Source organism: Chlorocebus sabaeus, chromosome 10, assembly GCF_047675955.1.
Source record: "Chlorocebus sabaeus isolate Y175 chromosome 10, mChlSab1.0.hap1, whole genome shotgun sequence".
In the NCBI taxonomy this organism is placed as follows: Eukaryota; Metazoa; Chordata; class Mammalia; order Primates; family Cercopithecidae; genus Chlorocebus; species Chlorocebus sabaeus.
In genome coordinates, this window is record NC_132913.1 from 88711043 (window position 1) to 88731937 (window position 20895).

The 20895-nt window shown below is 37.3% G+C and overlaps 1 protein-coding gene across 4 annotated transcripts in view; it reads right to left on the reverse strand.

The window, feature by feature from the left end:
• Window positions 1-303: 303 nt before the first annotated feature.
• Window positions 304-20895, reverse strand: part of TRAK2 (trafficking kinesin protein 2) — a 75374-nt gene continuing 54782 nt past the window's right edge. For all 4 annotated transcript variants that reach the window (XM_007965848.3, XM_007965850.3, XM_038001750.2 and 1 more), the window contains exons 8-16: window positions 20157-20287; window positions 19314-19388; window positions 17460-17597; window positions 13883-13962; window positions 12408-12611; window positions 10820-11118; window positions 9320-9586; window positions 7204-7309; window positions 304-4326 (exon numbers count right to left, since the gene is read on the reverse strand). In XM_007965848.3, the coding sequence (XP_007964039.3) occupies window positions 3651-4326; window positions 7204-7309; window positions 9320-9586; window positions 10820-11118; window positions 12408-12611; window positions 13883-13962; window positions 17460-17597; window positions 19314-19388; window positions 20157-20287 (1976 nt within the window). In that variant the 3' untranslated portion in view covers window positions 304-3650. The remainder of the gene's footprint in view (window positions 4327-7203; window positions 7310-9319; window positions 9587-10819; window positions 11119-12407; window positions 12612-13882; window positions 13963-17459; window positions 17598-19313; window positions 19389-20156; window positions 20288-20895) is intronic.

Below are 20895 nucleotides of genomic sequence, written 5' to 3' on the forward strand. Positions count from 1 at the left end.
TCACACTTCCTGAATCTTCTCAAACTTGGTATCTACATATCAATGACTTTAGATTTTATTTTTAGGTTGCTGTTACTTTTGCTAAGGAAGTATTATGGTATACATAGATACTGTCTATTCTATTTTTTAAAAATCTAGGAAAATACATTAAGATCTGTTTATTATTACTATTAGTGGTTTCTTGTGTATGTGTTGGTTTGACAAGTAGAGGTTGTTTTCTAACCAAAAACATAACACAAAAGAAAGATTTAGTACAGGATTACCTGTGCAAACAGCTGGGACAAAAACACAGGGAGACAAATGAAAAATTTAAGCTACTCATGTTTATTAACTGATTTACATTTGACAAAACAAAGATAGGTGCACAAAGAGCTGTCTGACAAAGTCAAATCCCAGGTATCGAACAATAGTATTCCCCTGGCTGCCCTAGAGGGCACTTGTGCCCACTCTGCGGAGGATGTGCTCTGCCATGCCACCACTCGGTTATCACACTGCGCTGCTGTTGGGCTGCATGTGGAGTACAGGTCTGCATGCATCTGACATCAAAGAAGTGGCCCACTCAACACTAACAGCCCCAGTTCGAGACGTCGCAGGTCGATGTTAGTAACCACCAAGTACTAATTCTGTACTAAAATGGTCAGAAAAGATAACAAGCTTTGAGTACTGTGTAAAATTATACCTTTTATCGAGAATAGGCTCTTGTAAGCTGCCTTGTAACTTATTTCCTCCCTTGCCAAAGTCTATCCATTTATGTCAAATCAAGAACATACAGCACAAAATTTTCTAAAAAAGTACTTTAACAATGGTCATTAACTTCTCCCTAAGGACCTATGCCTAAGGTTATTTACATAAGATTTGGGATCTTCATAATTTAGGAGAACTTTAAATTCTGAGCTCAGGAAGATACTTTTCGTACTAGATAATAGGACACTCAGAAATACCTGAGGTATAATCACTGAAAACTTTCTTAAAGGAAAAAAAAAAAAAAAGAAGAAGATTGAGGTTTCCTATACTGGCATGAAAGTATACATACAATTTTTATCACAGAAAAAACTAAAATGTGAATAGTACCAAAACATAACAGATAAATTGGGAGGAACCAGCTATTAGGCTCCAATTCTTCTTATTATATTTTGCAGAAAATGCTAGTATTATAGAGATTATCAGGATATACCAAAAATGATTTTAGGAAGAAACTTCAAAAAACAGCAAAACCCAGTTTTAAGACAGGATTCATTTCTAGAGACATTACACATCAGTATACGATTAAGGTGTTTCTGGTGGAACATCAACATCAGTGTACTTTAAAAAAATCTAAGTCTGGTTCTTTTTAATCAGATGTCCTTATTTGGCTGCTAACACACCCCCACCACCCTGCCTTCAAAATGATCATTTAGTCATTAATTATAAAAAAAGTATACAAATTATACTCAATACAGAGCATGGCAAAATCTAGTTCAATTTATAGCTTTATGTAATACACATAAATTGGACAATTTAACTTTGTACTACTCTCTGGCCCTACAGTTTCCTACTTCCTGATGTTTCTTGGAAACTGTAACTGTTCAGGCAACAGAAACACTAATTACTTTCTTAGGGAACAAATAAAAAATTTTAAGAATTGGCTAAAGTAAGCACCCCAGAGTCACTCTATGAAACACAAATTCAAATGGTATTTTAAAAAAGTGAATTGGAATATGTGGGAAATTTAAACAGCAGGGATTCTTCTATTTAATGCCTGCCCCATTCAGGGACACTTATATTCACATATAAACCTGTTGGAATCCTTTCTGAATGTGTACGCTCTATTGACCTCAGCACAACTGAGTGAAGGGGAACGAAAGGGAGAGACCATCTTTATCCTTTGTTTTTGCAGAATTTATTTAGAAAAATTTTATTAAGAGATTCTAAAAAGTATAAGAAACGAACACATTTTTACCACTGCATTCATGTTGGCTTTTTTGAGCACATAGCTCTAAGTGGGGGGGTGGCGGGGATGCCTCAAAAGGGGAGAGGAAGGACTCTCCTTGGCCTGGGAATAGGTGTGCCTATGGGAACCACAGGAGCAAGAGTCAAGAGTTCTTCAGAAAATAGCCTTTAAGTCAGGACAAAGGAACAAAACATTTGCAAATTAAGCACCAAAAAGATTAAGTAATTTACTTGCCATTTTCATAAACAAAATAATTAGTCCACTGTCTCATCTTTTCTCTATCATGTCTTTTGTATAAAGACATTTCTTTCTGAGCTGCGTGTTGTCTAGACAAAGCCACGTCATCTGATGAGAAGCAGACTTTGCTCAGCAACATTGAGAAAAAACAGATCTACTTCTTTCCATTTCTTAGCCTGTGTCAACTGCTGAATGCTGAAACCTAACCCCAGAGCCTCACTTTGCCATTTCATACAGTTTGAATTAAAAAAAAAAAAGAACCTTAGAGAAAAAGAAAAAGCTTTGACTCACCCATTAAAAAGTTTATTCTCTAATTCTATAAATATCAAGAAGGCAGATGTGTTTTATTTTATTTGACATTAGGAAAAAAAACCACAATCTCAAAGCAAGCACCTGGGTTTTACTTCAGTTTATAATAATTTAATGTGCCTGAGAATTTTTGTGCAAATACATGTCATCTTTCATTAAAAATATGCATAGCGCACTTTGGAAAAAGTTGGTTTAGTTGCAACCAACTTTTCTCACAAAAAATTTTACATATATAAATATAAAACATTCCCTAATTCCTATTGATTGCACTTCTGGCTTAACCCCTTCCAGCCTCCAAGGAATTTTTAAAAACATGCAATTACATTTGTATTCCTTGGCTACTGCACTTATTCAGAAGAAATATTCTAAAAACAAGTTTTCTTGGTTCCAATTTACTCACATTTTGCTTCTTAAAAGTAAATCCCTCCCATGCTCTACCCAGTTTTTTTTTTTTTTTGGAGGTTGTATAAAAATACAAATTTAAAAAATGAACTTTTATTAATCATAAATACAAAATAATTGAGTGGTATTTGGGCTCCCAGGGGCTCAAAGGCCTGAAAACAGAAAGGAAAATAGGAGTCTCCACCTATGATTCAATGAAAAAGATGAAACTCCTAATTTTGCTAATGCTGCGAGCATATCATTTGATGGATGTATAATTTAACCAGATATTAACAGGGGAAACATATAAGCCATCTCACTATTGTCTCAGTAATAGACTGAGCTTACCCCACCAACCCTTCAGAATGGCTTTCTGTAAGCAATAAAGCTGCTCCTTTTCTCTTCCCAACCTTCTAACCTGGGTTCTCTCTGCTTTATGCTTACCAGAAGTAAATGTGCCAGGAAGTTCAGTATCTCTGTATGTTTTAGTATTACTAAATTTATTTTTATTCACTTTTTATTTTCAAGACAAGAAAACTCAACTGAAGGAGTATATTAAACCTTTCTTTCCTGCCTCTGAACACTCATGGCCCATTCATTTATACTTTCAATTTGCCCAACTTCCTCCATTAGGGCTCATCCCAATTTTATTTCCATTCCTCCATTCCCCCTTTCACATTCACAACCCTTGTGCAACATTCCTTTTCTCTCAAGTCAGACCAGACTACATGTTTCAGTGCGTATCTATCCCTCATGTGCTAATTTGTATAAGAGGTCAGTTAACTGCTGAACCTCAGTCCTCCTTCAGGACACCCATTTTGGGTGAGGATGTGCAAACTGGGGCAGCAAAGCTACCCATTATGACTGGAAGACTCTGATTCCTCCTTAGTCCACCTAATAAACTGCTACCTGAATTTAAATAAACAGCAGAATCTGGTTTTTGAAGACCAATTTCTGCCTCCTGGCATCTTCCATTCTCTTGGGCACCAGGGTTCTTGACCACTCTGGCTATCCCCAGTCTCTTCAGCCTGTCCACTAAATTCATCTTCAACTGGCCAACATCAGGAGGGTTCCGGGAGGGTCTCAAGCCATACATCTCCTGGAGGAATGTCTCAGCTGGTCGAGAGGCCAAAAAATTTTCAGAGAGATGCACTCGAGGCTCAAAGGGCAAAGGAGAAGGGCAAGGTGAGTGAGATGGTGAATTTGGTGGTGTGGAAGGGATAGCCAGGGATTTAGGGAGAGGCTGGAGGGGGTTCTCTGAAATTGGGCTGTGGTACACTTTGGCAGAGATGCCTCGTTCTTGTAGAAGTTTGGCCAAGCTCATGGTGCTACTGAAGGTTGTAGTGGAATCTCGTCGGTTGGTGATGGACTCACCAATGCTGAGTCTATAGGACAAGGCAGGAGAATTCACAGCCGTGTTGGATGAACTGCTACCACTACTTCCACAGGATAATGAAGGGAACCCAGAGCTTAAAAAAAAAAGTAAGTGGGAGACAGTGTTTAAGAATAAAAAGCAAGCCCCAAGCTGGCATTTAAAGTAATTATAGTAGTTATCCTTGGTAGATATAAAGTAACACGCAACAAACACATCTGTAACTGCACGCTGTGGAACAGATCTAGGAAATGAAAATTTGACATGATGCTTCAATGATTATTTGTAATTTGTAACTTAGTAATTAACTTATTAAAAGATATTTTCAGTGGGATATGAAAGGTATTGCTGTACTCTTAGATAACTTTACTCTTAAATTTTAACTCTAAAATGTACATCTGTAGAAATACAATTAAATTTTATGACAGAAAGCAAAGAAATTTGAAGATTAAGGAAAGTAATCTTTAGAATGTTTACTTATATATCCATTCCATAAAGTGAGATACATTGAGACAATAATCCATAGGTAAACAGTTTACCAACTTCTAAAAAAATTAAACATGAAATGCTCTTCTGGGAGAAGTTTCCTTCTTTTTAATCTTTTAATTTTATTTTATTGCGAAATAATAAACTTCTAATTGTTAAATTTTATTTTCTCAAGAAATGTTAATTTCAAACAATGATAGTATAAAAATATCCATAGAATGAATTTTTCTCAACCTTGACTTGAAACATGTGTTTTTAGGAAATTAAAAATAACTAATAGCTTCAACATCTATTCAGTAATACTTCTTCAGCATTACTTCAGTATTCAGTAATACTACTGAACATATAGAAGTGAAGGTGAGCTTGTGCAGAGGACTGGCCCTGTAAATCTTGCAGTTTGGCTAACTCCGGGTACATAGCCCTAGCTGGGTTATTTATTAGTTGTCTGCCCTAGGACCAGTGACCTCAACCTTCCATGCCTCAGTTTACTTTACACAATACATACTCAGTTGCCCTGCCCACTTTCATAATAAGCAAATGAGAAAATTCTTATTTTATGCTTAGTTGAAAAGAAAAACTAACTAATCATGTACTTAAGGAAACGGTAATGGAATGGACATGGTACTTCTTTAGCCAATTTCCCCGCGAAACAAATGTTACCAGTATTTAATAGATCAACTTTCACTTCAACACAAAATACTCAATATATTAAACATCAGGATATCAAAAATTTTAAAGATTATGAACAAAACACAAGCTTACAATTAACAAACTTTCTAAAGTACCAACTTGTATAGAAGCAGCAAAATTCAAAGAAGTTTGACTCCGTGGTCAAACCAGTCCAACTAAAAGCCTCTGATCTGGAATAGTCTATATATTGTATTCCCAGTCTCTAATCTCCCTATTTCTACTAGACTCTAGAACTGCCTGTCCTTACCCAAATTGTACACTTCATATAATGGCATCAACCTGTATTAAGAGTCTCCTCATGAACCAATTTTGTAAAACTTGTTATCTTGATGACTATAAGAACAATGTAGAAAAAAATGCAGATTTTTTTTGTTACAGACTTTATTGGGATCTTTAGTGGATATCATCCAAATGCTTCCCTAAATAATTCATTTGTTTCTATTTTGTAGACATGGTGAATCATAATCTTATTTCCCTCCACACTTGCAGCTAGAAAGTTAAGACTCAAATACGTGGCTAACCTTAGCAAGCTAACATGGCTAACATAAGACTTTATGGTACAATTTGCACACTAGCTTTATTCTTTTACCCATTTTATATCCTTACTCTTGATTCCCCTTTGCAACATCTTTTTTTTTCTACTTCTAGTTAACATTATTCTTTAATGCATTTAAAGTAATATGGTAGTTATCCTTGGTAAATATAAAGGGACAGGCAACAAACACATCAGTAACTGTGCACTGTTACACGTTCTACATATCTTTAAAAGCCACCTTAGATCCTTTTGGGAATTGTTAGGATGGAAATGGCATCAATATGGCTTAATAAGGGACTACATATTAGAATATTCAAGTTTTAGCCTATGTAGTAAATAATTTGGCCTTGCCCAGAGAGGTCTGGCCTTTGCCCTCTGCTCTTTGGAGGCAATCTAAGTCACAATAGGAGTGTCTTTGGCTAGAGTGGAGGCTGATCACACTAAATCTTAGGGTGGGCCAGGCCACACCCAACAGTCTTAGGGTGAGGAATGGCCATGCCAAAAAGACCAACCATGTGATTTAGGGTAGGGCCTTTGAGTCATGCGGTATCAGTTGGCCAGAAGGCTGAGTTCAACTCTGTTGAACTCAGTTCAATCAATCATACCTACACAACAAAGCCTCAATACAGATAGACTGTAAACACTAATACTTGGGTGAACTTACCTGGTTGGTAATATTCTGTGTGTACCGTCACAGATCAATACCAGGAGGGTAATGAATCCTAAGGACACATGTAGAATCCTCTAAGATCTCTCTGCCCTATGCCTTTCTTCCTTTGGACAATTTTAACCTGTATTCTTCCCTTGTAATACAGTAGCCACAAGTATAACAACTTGCTGTGAGTTCTGTGAGATCTTCTAGCAAATTACTGAACCTGAAAGTGGTTTTGGGAACCCTCTGCACTTGCAGGTGTTGTCAGAAGTGAAGGTGAGCTTGTGCAGAGGACGGGCCCTGTAAATCTTGCAGTTTGGCTAACTCCAGGTATATAGCCCCAGCTGGGTTATTTATTAGTTGTCTGCCCTAGAACCAGTCACCTCAACCTTCCATGCCTCAGTTTACTTTACACAATACATACTCACTTGCCCTGCCTACTTTTATAATAATCAAATTGGAAAATGCAATGTGAAAATACTCTAAAGACACATTATCACAGAACATTAATTAACATTCTAGAAATTAAAATGAAGGTAATTTTTAAAAGAAATTCATGAAAATATAGCTGAGGAAAGAAGTGAGGCCCCAGATTTCCCAGGCACCCTTACCTGGGGGTAACCTGAGTGATGTCAGAGGGATGTAATATTCTACAGGTGGTGAAAGTGAATGTTGAGTTCGTGCATGACAGGCACTTTCCTGGATTGGCGGTTGCAACTGAAATAGATTTTTAGGGAGCAAATACAAGATTGAAAGACTAGATTAATAATGTAAAAAGCTCATCATTATTTATTAATATTATAGCATTTATCAAGTGCCTTTTGTACTAAAAATCCCCAAATCTGGAAATGAAATAAATATACATAAAGATTGTACTAGTATTAACTGGTTAGTATATAGGTGAATCCAATACTTTAAAACTGTAAAGCAAAAGGCATAAACAAAGCTTAGAAATGAGAAAAGAAAACTGAAAAAAATACATTAAAAAAATCAAGATCTAGTTATCCAAATGATTCAGCCAAATTTATCTACTCTGGTGGTTCTCAAAGTGTGGTCTGAAGACTCTGTGGGAGTCTACAGGTCAAAGCTACTTTCATAGTAATGTTAAGACAGAGGCCTTTTCTTTGTGACTGGGTTTACATTTGCACTGCTTGTGCAAAAGCAATGGAAGGCAAAACTCCTGGCTCCTCAGCACAAATCAAGGCAATATCACCAAGTTGTACTAGTCTTCTTAATTGTTATGCACTTGGTGTTTTTTAAAAAGCCATATTCACTTAAGAATGTCCTTGAAGTAGCAGTAAAAATTATCTATTAAATTTTGAATCTTGGCCTTTGAGTCGTTTTCCTGCTCCGTGCGATGAAATGGGAAAGATGTATTAAGCACTCTTGCTGCACACTGAGATACAGTGGTTATCCAGAGGAAAACACTTGTGCAACTGATTTGAAATTTTGTCATGGAATACCATGTTTACTTTAAAGAACTAACAGACAAACTATAGTTATTCAGATTTGGGTGTTAAGAGAGACATGTTAAAAATGAATGAAGTGAGCCTGTCCCTTCAAGAAAAACAGCTAACAAAATGTGAGCTTTCAAGAAAAAGTTAGTTTTGGAAAACTTGTATCTACCACTGAAAGCACGAACATCCTTAAAGACTTTTCTGATGAGATAGGTGGTGATATTAATATGATTTTAATATTTTTATGTAATAAAATGTGCCAACATTTGGAAAATCTGCATAACTCCATCAACCAATCAACATTTTCTAAATGATCAATGCATGATGTTAAAAATCAAGCATGGGTGAAAGATACACTCAAAATGTAGGATATGACCATTGCATTTTATTTAATTTTAATTTTAATTTTTTTTTAGTAGAGACAGGGTTTCACCATGTTGGCCAGGCTGGTCTCAAACTCCTGACCTCAGGTGATTGCCCACCTCGGTCTCCCAAAGTGCTGGGATTACAGGTGTGAGCTACCAGCCTGACCAATGCATTTTAATGTTAACAAAGAAATGAAAAGTTAATTGTTAGGGTTTCAGATCTCACATTGCTACAAATGTTCAAGAAACTACTACTTACCTAATTTTAGTATAATATCAAAAAATAGCTACAAATATCTGAAAAGACTATTAAAACACTCTTTCCTTTTCCAACTGCATGTTTGTGCCTGGCTGCATTTCCTTCATATTGTTCAACTGAAACAACATATTGCAACAGACTGAAGGTAGACGCTGATAATGAGAATAAAGCTATTTTGTATTAAGTCAAAAATGAGAGACTTGCACAACTGTTTTTCTCACTATGAAAAAAATAGCTATTTTTCATAAAACATATTTGTGTACAATTATTTTAAATGAGTTAATACACATTTTTATAGTTTCTCAGTTTTGATTTATGATATATTAAATGTCAACAGATACAACCTACACAGATAGGCTCTCTGGAATTCTCAGTGATTTTTAAGAGTGTAAAGAGTTTCTGAGCCCAAAAGGTTTGTGAACCACCGACCTGAATTCATCCAGCTCTCTACCTAATCTACTAATGCAAGCTGGCTAAGATAAAGTGGAGGGGATTAGGAATGCCACTAATGCTACAGATTTTCATTATCTGATATCCAAGATTGAGCACTCTCCAGTGAGCAGAAGTAGCCAGCTGACTATCTAATAAGTCAGAATGCAAAGTACTTCTGGTTACTATACCACATTTGACCAGACACTCTTCTCACCTGTAACTGGTCCACCTGCTGAAGTAATGGGTGGTAGGAAGATCCCTGTTACTGGCTTGGATGTTGACAGTTTCTCTTCCACTTGAAGAGGTTGCTGAACCTGAAAAGTAATACCCTCCTCTTCATCCTCTTCTAAATCTGAGATGTGATAAATGGTATCCCTGGGCAACTGGGTAAAGCCTTTAGTAATGACACCTGGTCGTGGATCAAGGATGGTTCCCAAGTTTGGCTGAGCAAGCTGCTGCCAGTGATACAGAGTTTGTGATCCTGAATACGCAAAACAAAGGAGGGGGAAAAGGTATGTTTACATTTCCCACAAATCTTAAAACAGAAGCTAAAATTATATGTGTAATAACAATAATGACAGCAATAAAACTATTTATTTGTCGTTAATAATTTGGTAAAAGCTGCAAATTAAAGTTTTCAGTGGAAGATGACAAGATGTCAAAGGTATGAGTAATAATCTGTTTTAACAGTTAACTTTGAGAAGGACATCTAAAGAGGTGAAAAAAACCCCAAGGAGACATCCTTAATAGGAAAGGAGCTTAGCTGCTGAGGCAGTGATGGAAGATAGGTGCCTAAGGGTGAGCTGTATTTTCCCAGATGACAAAGAAGTCAAATACTTCTCTGGCCTGGAACTATGCCTATGAAGTTGAAAGTCAAAAGCCAGGCTCCCAGGGAGAACAGGAAAATGAAGAAGATAATGAAAAAGAGGATATGTTCTACTGGTTCCAGACTATAGAACCCCGGTGAATGATCACCCCAAGCAACCGCACCAGATGCGATGATGTCTAATTATGTCACTGTAGTAATTTCATCCTAAAAATGGTAACTCCAGCAAATATCTGCACTGATCATTAATGAATACAACTAAGTTATAAAATCTTTGAGTTTGAGGGGTCTTTATAGGTTACATACTCAAAATTTTATTTAATGCAGAACTCTTTTTAGGATAATATAAGAGAATCATTCAATGATTGTCATTATTCCAGAAAACAAAGGAATTTATTTTGAATTCAAGTTCCTTCTTAGGAGAGAATAGAAACTGAACTGAAAAAAGGAAAAATACAGGCACACACACCTCTAAGTCAATTATACTTTTGGGTAAAAAACTCTTTTGAAAAGGAAGGTGGAGATGAATTATTATCTCTAGATCATTATCATTTATCATATCTTATTCATCTAACCATGGAAACTGCTGTCGATGTTATTCCTTAGCAAAGGACAGAAAAAGATTACTCCTCCTCCCTGCTCAGGTTTATATTAAAAAACATCAGTAGAAAAGAACTGCTGGCTGATGATTCAGAGACTGCAACTCTCTTCATTCATTAATTTTCCACAAAGTACTACAAAGTCTTGCCACCCAAACAGCAAGGTTAAGGGCTAAAAAAAGATCATCTGTACATAATGCTCCTAAAATTAAGACACAAATCTTAATTCCAGGGAAAGGAACTTCCAGTAAGTCACGCGGCTTAGTAAGGGCGCTTACTGATTTATTACCTTCAAGGGGCTTGACAATTTGTAATTTTTCTGGCATAAAACCTCGAAGGCAACTGGCACTGCTGAGGTCTGTGATCTCTGACTGGTTGGTGCAGAGAGAGACAAGGCTCTCTGTTGGGGTGACACAGCCACTAACCCCTTCCTTCTGATTAGCCAGAACCTGGATCTTCCGCTGCCATTCTTCAGCAAAGAACTGCTTCTCACTTAAATAGTTCTGTCGACGCAAGTTAAGGCGATGCAGTGCTGTAGCCAAATCACTGTCTCCAGAGGGTCCTGGTTGGCCCATCTTCTGGGAGCTCCTACAGGAAAATCGCGTTCACTGATTAGATCTTGAGGATCATCAGCACGACCCAGACCTCTCCTTTCTATAATGGAGAGCATTCAAGAGACTGATCTTAAAAACATGGTATTTTCCTAGATACCTGGAATACAGAAGTAATAACAACAAACCAAAATCACCAACAACACTATACATCATTTTTACAGATCATTTCAAATGACTTGAAAGGCAAGATAACACTTTATTGATATTCTGTGCTTTCTGAATTTTCTATTTCATTTAATTTATGAAACTACACATTCAACCATCTACAAATTCTTAATAGGTGGTCACAAAAGTAAATATTATATTTTGCTGAATCTGTATCATGGATTGCAAGAGGTACCATTATTTTATGTATCATAAAGAAGGAAAAAAATGCTACCCATTAAACTAAGGCATACTATTAGTTACAAAACATAACCATTTAAAAATATTAAAATATGAAAAAAATTCTTTGGGCCACAGAATCACCCATCAACACTGCAGAACATTTAAAAGAAAACAACAAAATTTGTACATAATACTGCATTTTTATAGTTCTCTGACGCCCATTTTTTCACTTCAACTCTTTTGAAACTGGAAGCTATCTTATAATTGATATCAAATGGAAGAGTGGTAAGCTGAGTTGTGGGTACTCTGGGCTACTTGTGTATAAATCCACATAAATGTGTTTCAGACGTTCTCCTAAGATAATTGTGTAACAGTGAGGCAGTAGGACACAAAGCTACTGTGGGTGCAGAACACTGCCCAGAACAGACCAGGCAATGCAACTGAAACCTGGTGTGATGAATTCCCATGTTAGGAAACATTTCCCTTTGGTGCCAAACATCTATCTTTCAAAGCTTTCAGCTCACTTTTCAGTAAAGTTGTTTACCATCTAGCTATATAGAATTCAATGTATTAATAAAAAGAATGAAAAAAAAATCTAAGTTTAAATAAACAGAAAATCGACAGCACCTTGATGGTTCTCAAGATGTATTCAAACTTACATTTATCCTGAAAATCACCAAAATGGTTGAGATTATGAGCATGGATTATGAGAAGGTGTCATCCGATGTATTCATGCTAGTGACCAAATAGATAAAAAAAATTTGACTTTGGCATGATCTGTCCCACAAATAATAATACAAGACATCATAAGTGAAGGAAAACTGACAGTTCCAGAACCTTCTTGGGACAGTAGAGTAATGCTGGAATGTGCGTATGTGAATCTGGTGAGGCAATGTAAAAAGAAAAGCAGAATCACTGTTATCATCGGATTCCTACCCTGCAACTTCCTCTGAGCTGCACCCCTCGTTCAGGAGTGATTTGTCCTCTGTTTGCTGAAGACCAGATTCAAAAGGTTTTGCTGTCATGATGACACTTGAACGGTTGGAGCCTGGAATGGGTAACAGAGCTGGGAACGAGATAGAGCGGCCCCGTGTGTCATTGGCAATCCTGACGGTATCAAACACCCGCTTCTGTTGGGCTCTGTCAAAAAAGGAAGTGTCCGTTATTATCACTGCTACCCACTAAAGCATCTAGAGAAGAGGCATGGATGTGCAGTCCATCAGAAATAAAGCCACCCTGAGGAGTTTCTATAGTTTAGGAGAAATCATCAGAAAATAAGCTTTCAGTTGCATAAATGTCTTCTTTTGAGAAGTGTCTGTTCATATCCTTTGCCCACTTTTTGATGGAGTTGTTTTTTTCTTGTAAATTTGTTTGAGTTCTTTGTAGATTCTGGATATTAGCCCTTTGTCAGATGAGTAGATTGCAAAAATTTTCTCCCATTCTGTAGGTTGCCTGTTCACTCTGATGGTAGCTTCTCTGCTGTGCAGAGAAATGCAAATCAAAACCACAATGAGATACCATCTCACACCAGTTAGAATGGTGATTATTAAAAAGTCAGGAAACAACAGGTGCTGGAGAGGATGTGGAGAAATAGGAACACTTTTACACTGTTGGTGGGACTGTAAACTAGTTCAAACATTGGGGAAGACAGTGTGGCGACTTCTCAAGGATCTAGAACTAGAAATACCAATTGACCCAGCCATCCCATTACTGGGTATATACCCAAAGGATTATAAATCATGCTGCTAAAAAGACACATGCACATGCACACGTATGTTTATTGTGGCACTATTCACAATAGCAAACACTTGGAACCAACCCGAATGTCCATCAGTGACAGACTGGATTAAGAAAATGTGGCACACACACATCATGGAATACTATGCAGCCACAAACAAGGATGAGCTCATGTCCTTTGTAGGGACATGGATGAAGCTGGAAACCATCATTCTGAGGAAACTATCGCAAGGACAAAAAAACCAAACCCTGCATGTTCTTACTCATAGCTGGGAACTGAACAATGAGAACACATGGACACAGGAAGGGGAACATCACACACCAGGGCCTGTCGTGGGGTGGGGGAAGGGCGAGGGATAGCATTAAGAGATATACCTAATGTAAATGACGAGTTAATGGGTGCAGCACACCAACATGGCACATATATATATATGTAACAAACCTGCACATTGTGCACATGTACCCTAGAACTTAAAGTATAATTAAAAAAAAAAAAAAAAAGAAAAGAAGCTTTCAAACAAGAGAACTCTCTCACAAGTGAGGACACTATGAGGAAAACACTGAATAGTAAGCAAATTACTACTGAATCTCATAATACTTACCACTTTGGATTGTGGCTTCTTTTTAATTTCTATTCCAATAATTGAGTAACAACACATGTGATCTGTACTTACTTTTGTTTAAAGAGAGAAGATTCCTCATCCAAACTCAGCTTTTTGCGCATAGTCCCCTCAATTTCAGCTGCCAAGGATTCCTAAGAAAAAGAGTTTGAGATTTCTAAAGTGATTGTTGCCATTAAATGAACCGTCTCTACAACCCTATACTTTGGTGTTATAATAAAATACAAGGAAATAGTCAAGGCTAACATTCAGGGGAAAAAAGACATTCTGGAAATATAACTTTTAAATAAGACACAACTACCTTTTCATAATTTTTTCAAATAGGAAAGTAGTGGAAAAAGCTAATATGATAAATAGAAAATATATGTGCAGGCACACAAAAACAAAAAGTCTGAAAGGCTGTAAACCCAGTGTTGACAGTGATTCTGTGGAGGGTGGGATTTAATGGTATTTAACAATTTCTTTTTGCTTTTCTGTAATTTCTAGCTTTTCTATAATAAACATGTATAGCTGGCTGGGCACGGTGGCTCACGCCTGTAATCCCAGCACTTTGGGAGGCCGAGGTGGGAGGATCACGAGGTCAGGAGATCAAGACCATCCTGGCTAACACGGTGAAACCCCATCTCTACTAAAAATACAGGAAAAAAAAAAAAAAAAAGAAAAAATTAGCCAGGCCTGGTGGTGGGCGCTTGCAGTCCCAGCTACTCAGGAGGCTGAGGCAGGAGAATGGCGTGAACTGGAAGGCAGAGCTTACAGTGAGCCGAGATGGCACCACTGGACTCCAGTCTGGGCGACAGAGCGAGACTCCGTCTCAAAAAAAACAAAAACAAAAACAAAAAAACCAACAAAAACATGTATAGCTTTTATAACATTAAACATATATAGCTTTTATAATATTAAAAAATAACTTAAAAAAGCAAGCAAGCTTCCTCTTCCCCCGGTCAGGGATAAGGACTAAATCCAGTGTTGACAGTGATTCTGTGGAGGGTGGGATTTAATGGGATTTAACAATTCCTTTTTGCTTTTCTGTAATTTCCAACTTTTCTGTAATAAACATGTATAGCTTTTATAATATTAAAAAATCATTTAAAAAAATAAGCAAGCTTCCTCTTCCCCTGGTCAGGGATGAGGATTCAACTAATATGAGTGACATGCTCAGTGGGGCTAAGCTGAGGATGACTGGAATTGGAGGCAATGGTGTGAACTCACGATTTTATATATACACATATGGATGAAAACATATATATATATATATATATAGTATAGGTATAGGTATGAAATACATATATTTCCTAGTTCTATCTGTTGAGAGGGCCTAGAAGCCACAATAGTCTAGTGGCAATCAATGGGCACACCTAGCACCCAGATCTTGGATTCAAAATACCATTCTTCAATAAAAGCAATCAGAGCTCTTTGGAGAAATAGCTGATTCCAGGGCTGGGACAAAAGTACAAGATGAGCTTAAAGGAGACCCTACTGACCATATCTAGGACAATCTGAATATCAAAATAGATAATAATAATCATAGCTTGTAATCTATTGAATAAAATAGAAATCCATAAGTCCACGACATACCTAAGTGAACAAATGAACAAATAAATGGAACAGAAATGCACTAACTTACAAAAGAAAAATGCCAATTAATAAATGTTGAAAAATGATGAAATTTGAAAATCACTGTTTGGCAGTCATCACTGCAATAACTCTGCCAGATAAGAACCATCAATGGGTGCTAAAACTAGTGGGTAATAGTTTGATGAGGAATAGGATACTTAGTCTCAAATTCTCTCTCATAAAATGTTTACTTTGATCACTTGGTTGGGGTAGTATCTGCCAATCTTCATCACTACACGGTGAATTAGTAGTGTTAATTTAATTAACTGTTAATTACCATTAACTTTACAGAGGAAAAAACCAGATTACCTTAGCCAAGAGACCAAAGTTAATTAATACCACCTGTAATGGGCTAAACAGACATTATGCACCTCTTGAAACCATGCTCTGAGAATATGGCATTATTTCTGCCAAGAATGCATTACCGGAATCTAATCGTGAGGATGCATCAGACAATCCTAAACTGAGGACATCCTACAAAGGCCATGAAAGAGAAATAAAGACAGAAGAACTGTCTCAGATGGAAACAACAAAATTCAATGTATCCTTTAAAGGACAATAGTGAGACAACTGGAAAAATTTGAATGGGCTCTGTGGATTAGATGATACTACTGTATAAACACCAACTTCCTGAAGCTGATGGCTGTAGTGTGTTTATGTAGGACAGTGTCCTTAAGAGTGTCCAAATGTCCTTGTTTTTAGTAAATACACACTTAAGTACTATGGGGTAATAGGGTATACCAGCAACTTACTGTTAAAATAGCCCAGTGGGAAAAGAAAGAGAGAGAGAGATTGAATGATATGACAAAAGCAATAACATGTTAAAAGCTGAAGAATCGATGTGAGGGATATACAAAAGTTCTTTATACTATTCTTGGAATCTTATTCTAACTTTAAAATTATTTCAAACGTAAAAAACAAAATTATGCCTCCTTATTTTTAAGAAAATCTACTAAAATTTATAGTTTCAGTCTTTTGAAAAAGTTCACAGGATTGCACAGAAAAATCAGATTGTTAAAATAACTCTTTGAACCAACATTACAAATTCTAACAAACTCAGAAGTTTTTATTGATATTCTTAATCCAAAAAATACTGCTTATAAATGAATTAAACAAAAATGAATCTTGTTCTCATGAAGCCTACATTCTAACAAGTTAAAAATATTAGGACTCCCAGCTACTCAGGAGGCTGAGGCAGGAGAATGGCATGAACCCGGGAGGTGGGGCTTGCAGTGAGCTGAGATCTGGCCACTGCACTCCAGCCTGGGCAACAGAGCGAGACTCCATCTCAAAAAAAAAAAAAAAAAATATCAGGAGACGGCCAGGCATGGTGGCTCACGCCTGTAATCCCAGCACTTTAGGAGGCCAAGGCGGGCGGATCACGAGGTTAGGAGATCGAGACCATCCTGGCTAACATGGTGAAATCCCGTCTCTACTAAAAATACAAAAATTAGCCGGGCGAGGTGGCGGGTGCCTGTAGTCCCAGCTACTCGGGAGGCTGAGGCAGGAGAATGGCATGAACCTGGGAGGCGGAGCTTGCAGTGAGCCGGGATCACGCCACTGCACTCCAGCCTGGGTGACAGAGTGAGACTCCAACTCAAAAAAAAAAAAAAAAAAAAAAAAAAAAAAAAATCAGGAGACTCAAGATTTATTGAAAGAGGTTTTAGATATTCAAAGTACCATTTAAGTAAGCGGCAGGTCGTGGGCATAGGGTAGGATTACCCAAGTTTAACTAGTTCTGTGGTACACAGCCCTAAACTGAATTTCGTTAGGGCTCATCTTACGTATTATTGATACAATATATCTGGAAAGTCACCGGTTAGAATAAATAAGAGTATTAAGGAAGATGTCAATATACAAATTAGGACCTAAATCAATAATTGGAGTCCAGAAATAAGGACAAACCACATAATCTCTTCTCAAGATGCTTTATGCCATCATAAACCATATCACTTTTAGGACAAACTAATCTTAAACAAATTTCATTAAATACATAGCATCTTTCTTAGTCGCTTACCCCAGTAAAAGCTCCATATGATTGGGAGAAGTAGAGATGAGCAGCAGGGCCAGATCTACTACGAAGTTCCTTTATTTCTTCTTGAGATTCATGTAACATTCCTAGACACTCCATATTTCTGTCTTGTAACTCGTGCAGCTAAAAGAAAGGATGGTAGTGTACTTTATTGCCTCCCCAAAACAACATTAGGGAAAAAACCCCCAAAACCTTTTGGGATAAGTATTAATTTTATCCAGAGGGCTAGCTAACTTTATGAATATAATTTCAATACAAAGACTAAAACAAACTAAGCAAGAAGAGTATACATATTTTGAGCTACCAGAATTAGGGAGGGGTGTCTTGGCCAAAATTACACATGAATGTGACTTCCTGAAAGTCTGAAACGTAGCTAGACTACCAGAACTGTCAATTTAATATTGAATGCTTCATACCCTTAACAGAGGAAGTATAACAGCTATAGTCAAGTTAGGTTTAGTATAATACTAATCTTCTTAAAAAAATCACTCTGAAGTCTGTAAGTGACAAGATCAAGAGTCTACAAAGTATTATATACAATGTCAGGGTGCTCAATACTCCTAAACAAGTAGTTTCCGACCCTTGTTTCAGAATCTTCTTTACAACTAGACATACATATCTGATAAAAGAGTACATAATTTTCAGAGTATATTTTAACTGTAAAATTTCTTCAAGTGCAGTATATGCCCCAGCTCATCAGAATCACCAGGGTTGAAGATGCTTACTAAAAAATGCAGATTCTAGGCTCTCACACCAGACCACTTAAGGTAGAAGCTCTTGGGATGGTGCCTGGAAATCGCCATTTAAAACTTGCTCTCCCAGGTGATTCTCTCCCCTTCCCTCCTACAAGGTATCACTCTGCTGCCCAGGGTTGAGTGCAGTGGTGTGACTATGGCTCACTGCAGCCTCAATCTTCTGGGCTTAAGCGATCCTTCTACCTCAGTCTCTCAAACAGCGGGGACCACAGGCATGCACCACTACACCTAGCTAATTTTTTTATTTTTTTGTAGAGACAAGGTTTCCTTATGTTGGACAGGCTGGTCTCAAATTCCTGGGCTCAAGCCATCCTCCCACCTTGGCCTCCCAAAGTGCTGGGATTACAGGCATGAGCTACTGTGCCTGGCCCCAGGTGATACTAATGCATGCTAAAGAATCACTAAGTTATATTTAATAAATAAAATTTTATGTAGATAGAAAGTAAGAGATTTTTTTGCTACTTCTCCTGACACACCTGCAAAAAGATTTACTATTAAGAAATTATCTTATTTTAAAAACTGTTGAGCTAGTTTAGGTCGACAGGTAAAAGAGTGATATACTCCTAAAGAATCTTATGAAGTTGAAGTTTTCCCTATTAATCAAGAAGAATGTTGCCATATTACTAGTTTTAGAGACAGGACTTTTAAAATGCTTTATTTATTTATTTATTTATTTATTTAGACGAAGTCTTGCTTTGTTCCACTGCAATCTCTACCTCCCAGGTTCCAGGATTCTCCTGCCTCAGCCTCCTGGGTAGCTGAGATTACAGAGGCCTGCCACCATGCCCAGCTGATTTTTGTATTTTTAGTAGCAACAGGGTTTCACCATGTTGGCCAGGCTGGTCTTGAACTCCTGACCTCAAGTGATCCACCGACCTTGGCCTCCCAAAGTGCTGGGATTACAGGCGTGAGCCACCGCACCCAGCCAAAATGTTTTACGTCTTAGATTTCATAATTTCATCTTAACCTTTTGCTGTTGCTTTTTAAATTTGGTAATTCCCCTTTAATAATTCTTATTCATGAAGATGAAAGAAACTAGTCATTCTTTCCCCTCCTGAATTATACAAGATGAAGACTTCATTACCTCCATTGTCAGTTGTCGTTGGGCATCTTTGGAAGCTTGCAGGTGAAGTTTTAGTTCTTCCTTCTCAATCACATGCTAACAACACATTAAAAAAGACATGTGAAGCCTTTCCAAGTAAAATATAGTTATTTATTTTTTTTCTTTTTCTTTCTCTTTTTATTTTTTTGAGACGGAGTCTCGCTCTGTCGCCCAGGCTGGAGTGCAGTGGTGTGATCTCGGCTCACTGCAAGCTCCGCTGCCTCCCAGGTTCACGCCATTGTCCTGCCTCAGCCTCCCAAGAAGCTGGGACTACAGACGCCTGCCACCATGCCTGGCTAATTTTTTTGTATTTTTAGTAGAGACGGGGTTTCACCGTGTTCACCAGGATGGTCTCAATCTCCTGACCTTGTGATCTGCCCGCCTCAGCCTCCCAAAGTGCTGGGATTGAAGGTGTGAGCCACCGCACCTGGCCAAATATAGCTATTTTCTTTCTTATAAAGACATGTGAAGAATTTCTCTCTGGAGTATCAGCTTAAAGCCTATAAAAAGCTAACTTTTCAAAAGCTAAGTAAGATGGGCATTCAAATACAAAGCCTATCAAGGTGTTCAGAGGACAATGGGCATGAGTCAATAATTTACACCACTTTCTGAGGAAGCGCTAACCCCATTTTAGGAAGAGAAATAGTGACTTGAAAGTACTTATTCATGATATATTATATGACATAAAGATGATTAAAACAGTAATCGGCATTTTAAAAGGGCAGGGACCATGTTTATTTTGCTTATTATATCTAGCACTTAGCATGGTGCAAGATACTATGTCAGTGCTTAACAAATATCTGTTGAATGAATGAATAAACCTACTTCTTTAAGTTTATGCTGAAGGTCTACAATCTGTGACAAAAGAGAGGAAATCTCTTCTTGGTATCGAATCAGCTCATCACTCTTCCCTGACAATTCTTCAGTCATTCTGGACATCTGAGCATTTGTTTCACCTTGGAAGCAAAAAAAAATTTTTTTGAATTAATATAAATGCAGAGAAGGAGTTGGCAAACTATGACTTGTGAGCTAAATCTTGTTTTATAACAAGCACTGGACTGTTGTGAATAGATTTTCCTTTAACATAAAAAAAAAAAAATCCAGAGAAACCAATAGAGAAAAATAAAGGTTCTTCTGAAATAGACTAATGCTGGGAATCGAATAGGAGTCAATGAAGCTAAAAAGAGAGATGACTTATAAAGGCAAGCAGGCTAAAGGTTTTGCTTCAATCCTTTTCTTTGTGAAAACGATATTTGCTCAATCTTTTTCTTTATGGAGGAAAGAAGACTGAAAGGAGAGCAAGTGCAAAGAGATAATCTCATTCATTTCTTTGAGAACTCTTTAGGGACATAAAATCCCACAAGCAATGAAAATTCATCTTAACAAATCTAACACAGGAACATTTCCAGAATGGAACAGTCACAATCTATAACAGAATGTGATAAAGCTATGGAAATGCTTCTGTAGGAGACAGATTTTCTGGCACACCCCTTTCAGGGATACGTGGCAAACTGAGTAAAGCCTCTAGAGCAATTATTATAGCCTGGCCTTCTTACATGCACAT